General features: G+C 33.5%; 1 protein-coding gene across 1 annotated transcript; it reads right to left on the bottom strand.

Moving 5' to 3' along the window:
- Positions 1 to 2,260: 2,260 nt before the first annotated feature.
- On the bottom strand, positions 2,261 to 6,578 carry LOC132286930 (WRKY transcription factor 72A). Its single transcript, XM_059789368.1, has 5 exons — positions 6,460 to 6,578; positions 6,065 to 6,154; positions 4,637 to 5,146; positions 4,145 to 4,258; positions 2,261 to 3,504 (listed from the first exon to the last, which is right to left on the bottom strand). Exons 1-5 carry the CDS (start codon positions 6,526 to 6,528, stop codon positions 2,539 to 2,541), a joined length of 1,749 nt encoding a protein of 582 aa, XP_059645351.1. The 5' UTR covers positions 6,529 to 6,578; the 3' UTR covers positions 2,261 to 2,538.

Here is a 6,578-nt window from a genome sequence, read left to right on the forward strand (position 1 = left end):
TTTATTTTTGGAAGTCAAAGCGGCGGAGGAACGGCGGCTGTGGATCAATGGCTGACGCGAGGGACGCCGGCGGCAACGGTAGAGGAACGCCGGCGGCGACAGAAAGAGAAAGAAAAAGAAGAGAGAGAAAGAAGAGAGAGGAGAGAGAAAAGAGAAAAGAGGAAAAAAAAAAAAAAAAAAAATTTAAGCCCCCTTCTCAACTCTCAGGTTTCGTCCATGGACGGCGGCAGAGACAGAGAGAGAAAGAAGAGAGAGGAGAGAGAAGGAGAAAAAAAAAAAAAAAAAAATTGGATTTTCGGTTGGGTCGGGTTGAGCCCGAGCCCAACCCGAATATGTCTGGGTTTTGATAAAACCAAAACCTAACTCGAACATGAACCCGATTTGTGAATATAAGTTCCAATTTTAAATTTTTTTGGTTGGGCTGGGTTAATCCGCCCAAGTTGCAGCCCTAACTTGCTGTGGCATGATCTTGACTGCTTTTAGCTTGTAGAAATGGTAGGTAGGATGTTTCCATTTTGTTGGATGGAGAATGAATAGAAACAAAGTTAAGAAACAAAATCCATACATAAATTATTATATTTTCATACCATCCATACAAATAGAGTTGTTTTAGTTTACTCTAACATCTCAGATACTACAGAAAAATAGTAAGTGCTGCAAATATTTATAAATTAAAGTTAGAAAAAATAAAAGGTGAACTTTAAAAAATATTATGAATTGAAATAATACTAATAAACAGAATTCATGCAAATTTTTGCAACTCATTTTCGGTGCATGACAAAAGTATTTAGAAGAAACAAAAATCATGTAAGGAACATTAATTTTGATCATAAATAATGAGTTGCTACTCATCTTAAAGTTATTCCCTGAATAATGTCGAGTTGAAAGAGAGTTTCCGTAAAAATATATATATATATATATACATGTTGTGCGGATCAGGTCAGCCCTGCTTTTTGCTTGCTTTTGATGGGGTTGGCCATAACCTCTCTGGTGATGAAGATGTTTCAGGTTGGTTATGGCAGTTATTTCTTTGGGTCTGTTGTGGGTTGGGCCTTCTCTCTGTTTTGGGCCTCCAAGCATTCTTTGTTAGTGTATTACCTTTCCGGAAATTCTTTGTTTAATCTTATTCAGTTTCAATTAACCCCCAAACATCTCATATATGTAGTATTTTAGTTGCATTCACAATCTTCTTAATTATTAATGCAATAACCCATAAAAATAAAAAAATAAAAATAAAAAATAAAAAACCCATATATTATCTCTCTTGAAAATGAAACATAATCATTGTACAAAGTTCTAACCAGAAAAAGAAAAAAAGGGAAAATTCAAAATTTCATTTTATGATTGGTTTAGTTTCTTCGTGGCATGTGGGTACTATCAGGATTTTGACAACTCAAGAAGTTAAAAAGATTTGATGGTGAGTGGTGATGGAGAAAAACTTCAGTTGGAAGCGTTGTTGTTGCCCCCAAGCACTTTATAAAAGCTGACATGATAGAATTTCACATGATATATAATTGAATAGGTTGCCTGGCTGGCTTGGATTTTGCTGAACATGGTAGAATTTCTTATAATTGGAAGATCCCTTTTGGGAGTGATGCAGAAATATGTATTATTGGCGATTCAATTTTCTTACTTTTTGTATTTATAAGGAGGATAATGCTGAAAGCAAGTTTATACAACATTTTTATTATTATTATTTTGTATTGTGCTGTATTTTTAAAAACAGTTTAAGGTTATTGGTTTTTTATTTATTACAGGTTTTATAAATATATGTTTATCAATAAACAAAAGTTACACATAAATACTCATTTAAAGGATAAACAATAAACAAAAATAATGAACTAAAAATTTCAATTAACAGTATTGTATTCTCGCCCATTAATATTATTTGGTGGAATTGTCTTCTTCCTCCTATTTACAATTCTCTTCAAATAAATGATAATTCTATGTTTGATAGATAGAGTAGGTGTAGAGATAGGTGTGGATGAGAAATTCACATGTCATATTCCTTACCTCCTAAATAATAAATATAAAACGAATAAAGTTGTTTCAGTTTACTCCAACTCTTAAATATTGGAGGAAAAAAATAGTAAGTTAAATTAATTTTTGCAGATAACAATAAATTAAAATTAGAAAAACATGTGAATTAAAATTTCAAAAATATTATGAACTGATATAATATTAATTGACAGAATTCAGGTAAATTTCTCTATTCATTTTTTGTGCATGACAACGTAATTAGTAAAAACAAAAATCACACTCTTATTTAAATTGCATTCATAATTCTTAATTTCTCACATGCACAGGGATCTATATGTGAATAGAAAGTCTGTGAATGCAATACCAAAAAAAAAACTTTGCAAATATTCACTATGAAACATAGTTTAATTAAATCCCTAATTCATTGTACAAAGTTCTAACCAGAAAAAGAAAAAGGAAAAAGGAAAATTTGTAAAAGTTTGGAGTAGGGTTGGTACGTAATTGTTCAAGCAAGCTTTGACATCTTGGCATGCACAAGTCCTACTGAACCACCGCCCATCACTTGATATGGTCAGCAGTACCCTTATCAGCAGGAGACACAGGACTGTTTGATGAAGTCATGAATGGCAATGAAGTTGGAAACAATGTTAAGCTCCCTTGTTGAGAATTCGAAGACGGAAATCTGTTCAAGTAGCTCGTGGCACACCCTATTCCATTATGTGCAGCCGGGTAGGTCTGATTCGTCGGAAAGGACTCACCCCATTTCACATTCCCACTAGAATTGATCACTCCTCCTCCATGACTTTCTTGGACTCCCTTGGCACCTACTTTGCCAACAAATGAGGTAATTGCAGCTGCTAATGCTGATTGAAAATTTGGGTCAGATGTGATTGCCTTTGTTGCTGCAGCAACTGTGCCTGTCAAAGGTTGTTGATGAGGAGTTTGATTGATCTTTGGCATATAATTAGGTTGATCATGAGATGGTTGTCTTCCAATAAATGAAGAGCCAACAATGTGGCTTTTGTTATTGGACAATATTGTTCCAGAATTACTAAGGTAATTACTATTGGCCAAAGATGTTTGTAAGGTGTTTGAGTCTGTGGAAGAAGAAGATGAAGAAGAGAAATTGAAATTTGTTGAGCAATATCTTGGTGCAGAAGCATAGTTTGAAGTTAGTGATCTGTTGAAGTAGTGAGAGGAGGTGGGTGGTGGTGCAGTGAGGTCAAGTGTGATGGTTGGGTGTGACTGAGTGGTTGAGATTGTGGAGTTGGGGAAATAGAATGGCTGTGGTCTTGAATTGTTGGGGAGAGAGAAGTTGAGTCCGTGGAGTTTGGTGGCGGAGGAGGTGGTGGAGGTAGCTGAAGCTCCAAGGCCAGGTTGTGAGGTTGATGAGGCAGACTTTAGCATGGAAACAGCTGCAGATGTGGTGGAGGCCATTGTTGTGGCTGATATGGGAAGTGGGTGGTTGTGAGTTCCTTCATAAGTGGTGACCAGAATGGACATGTCCTCAACACATCTTTGCACCTGAAAACAAAAAAGCTAATGATTAGGAACACGAGAAACTATAGGAGATGCACACTACGTGCCTATTTGGTTTGTCACTCTCTCAAGAACTCAGACAACAGAAAACTTTTAGGCCTTTTTTTAAACTGAGTTTTTAGAAAATAGTTCTCAGAAAATATCATTCAACCAAGTAAGTTTTTTTGTGTACAATTTTCTATTTTCAGTTACCAGAAAACATAAACATGTTATCAAAATATTGAACCAAGTAGGCCCTATATATCTCTTTAGTCTTCAACAATGCCACTAAGAGTTATAACCTAGTGGCATCTTCTCTGCCTAGCTCACAAAAGGTTCAAGTCTCTGTAGGGACAAATCGTTTTGTGAGATTCAGCTTCATCTATCCTTGACAAGCATAATTTTATTTTCTGTTTTGTTACAAACCAATTAATGTATGTAGAAATTAATACTAAAAGACATCTGAATTAACCAAGTGCATTGGTAGTAAGTTCTTTCTAATTCTCTGCTTTTACTTCAAAATAGAGGATAAGTAGAAGCATTTTCTATAAGCATCATGCCAAAACTCTCTCTCTTTTCATATTATTAAATTGAATCTTTAAGTTTGCCATTTTAGATTTACAGAAACGCAGTTAAGAAAATATACCTGTTTTCTGACTGGGCATGACGGTGACAATGTGCACCGGAAGTAAGCTCGTGGGCATGGATTTCCTTTCGCTATTTTCTGTCCATATTTCCTCCATTGGCATCCGTCATCCATCTATACATGCATCATTGAAAATATTAAGAACTCATTTTCGATGTAAGACTAATAACAACAAAATTTTGTTAATGTTTTATAATCATTTGAATCAAATATGTTTCATTCAATAGAATTGGGCATTCCAATTATTTATTTGTTTTTCATCTTTTGTTATATTTGTTATAGAATTAGCTACTTCTAAGTTCTAATCTTGTGTGATGGGAGGTGTTTATTTTTTTATTTTTAATTAATTAAGAAAAGGAACAAAGTACCTGAGGCTGAGATTATTAATTGCACAATATAATCACACACATTATAGATTATAATTTACTATCAATTTATTCAAAGTAATCATGCTGGAATTAATTTGTTTGTGGCTGCAGGTTTGATACTAACCGTAGGTGTTTCGCATATAGCTCTAATAGAAACCCTGGCTTTCTTCATAGGGTTATCCTGTGGAACATCATCTTCTCCACTTCTCACTGTCTTTAAACTTTTACTAGGTGGCCATGTCTCCAAGCTATTTTCCGGGCTTGGATTCTTCGTAAACTCAGTTGCATTCGGATCAAATTTGAAGTCCAACCCTAGCTCTAGTCCATTGTCAAATTTATCATCCTCTCTATCTTTGCTTGAATTAGTACTAGCCTTCTTATCATCCTTCTTAGGCTCACTTGAAGCTCTTCCAAGGCTGAGCGCGACAGTCAGTTCAAACTGATCTTCATTGTCTTGGTGGATAGGACCAGTACTGTTTGTGGATTTCTTAACTTCTTGTTGTTGAAAAATGCCTTGAAAATGCATTTTCAGAGATTGGTATTCCTTCATGATGTGGGATAATGTCTGTTTCAACCTTTCATTTTCTTCTCTAACCTCTCCCATCTCAGCTTTAGCTGATTTCAGCTCATCATCCTGGGTGGAACAAATACATAGCCAGCTACTTTAGTATCAATTTCAAATGCGAATATCTAAAATGAAAACGAAAAATAAAGCAGCACAATTTATATGCGTATGTATGTCTATGTGTATGCATGTGTGTGTGAGAGAGGAGAAAATATTATTAGGAGAGCGCTCTCACATATCATGATAGTGCTCTAGTGGAGAATTTTTAGGAAAATTTAAATAAATAAAAAGACTATTATTTGAAGTCGATCTAAGACATTTTAGAAAATAATTTTCAAAAAATCTTAAAACAAATGAGAGCTTGCTTGGTTTGTCGGTTCTAATATAAAATTGTTTTAAGAGAACTGTTAAAAATAATTATTCAAAAATAGTTTATTTATTTATTATTATTTTTTTTTATTAACTGGATTTTCAAAAAAATTGAATCAAACAGATGTAATTAACAGTTTTCGAATTTTCAGATTATATATATTTTACAGGTTATAGTAAACCAAACATGTCTTCTATAATTGACTAATGAATACCCACTTGCAGTCATCATTGGCCAATCAATATATGGTGCAAAAGAAGCTGAATGTATTGACTTTGAAAGTATAACTTAGCCTATTCTATATGAATCTGGATATGATGTTAGCAGTTTTATTGTAGCTCGTCAGATCTCAATTATTAAATTGCTCAAAAGTCATATTAATTATAAAACCCTGTTGGATATTATTGGTGTATTGTAGACTTGTAGTTCAAATATTCACTACACCAACTTTTAGAAGGTGCAATAATGTTAAAATTTCTTGAAAAAAAAAAAAATAAACAAAAAAAAAAATAAAAAATTGGGAAAAATTTATTGCTTTGAAGCTTAAATGGATGATGTATATAGGAAAACTAATCCAAATTTCAGCAAATGAAGAGGAGTTTTTTTGGTTTCTTTACCTGTTTGTCGATACCCAATTCATTTTCATTGGATGAGGAAGGCTTTGAACTGTTGTAGTCCTCTCCTTTTACATGTTTCAGATCGCCTACCTGAAATTCAATGAAAAATGGAGTGATTTGACGAAGATGCAATAATAAGTGAATGAATTGAATTTGTACTGAAGACCCATTAATGGAAAGTCAATGATAATTTAGGATATATATATAATGAATTTTGAAAATGATTGTCTAGCCTATGAAAAAACTTGCTAGAAAAATCTGAAACTCGTCAATACAAAGAATCAAAAACTACAACTGATATAATAAGACCTTCACCAAAATTAGATTAATAATAACAAATCACGAATAATTAACACTTTAATTCAAGATAATTAAATAAGGAAGTCAGAATTCACCTTTTTATTCTCCTGAAAGACACAGTCTTCATCAGCATTAGACTTAATTATATGATCTTCCTTAACCATACTGAAAATGGTAATATATAGAGTCTCTTTACGCAAATTTGCTTTTGAAG

Source organism: Cornus florida, unplaced genomic scaffold, assembly GCF_030987335.1.
Source record: "Cornus florida cultivar Cherokee Brave unplaced genomic scaffold, ASM3098733v1 CherokeeBrave_3.0.0_Hap2_Chr02, whole genome shotgun sequence".
Taxonomy (NCBI): Eukaryota; Viridiplantae; Streptophyta; class Magnoliopsida; order Cornales; family Cornaceae; genus Cornus; species Cornus florida.

What these genes read in the sequence shown, in the direction of transcription:
- LOC132286930 (XM_059789368.1), bottom strand. Translation starts at nt 6,528, where the DNA reads ATGGTTAAGGAAGATCATATAATTAAGTCTAATGCTGATGAAGACTGT. An exon ending in TCTTTCAGGAGAATAAAAAG is followed by an intron (nt 6,155 to 6,459) that starts GTGAATTCTGAC and finishes ATTGAATTTCAG; the next exon opens with GTAGGCGATCTGAAACATGT. An exon ending in CTATATGCGAAACACCTACG is followed by an intron (nt 4,259 to 4,636) that starts GTTAGTATCAAA and finishes ATGCATGTATAG; the next exon opens with ATGGATGACGGATGCCAATG.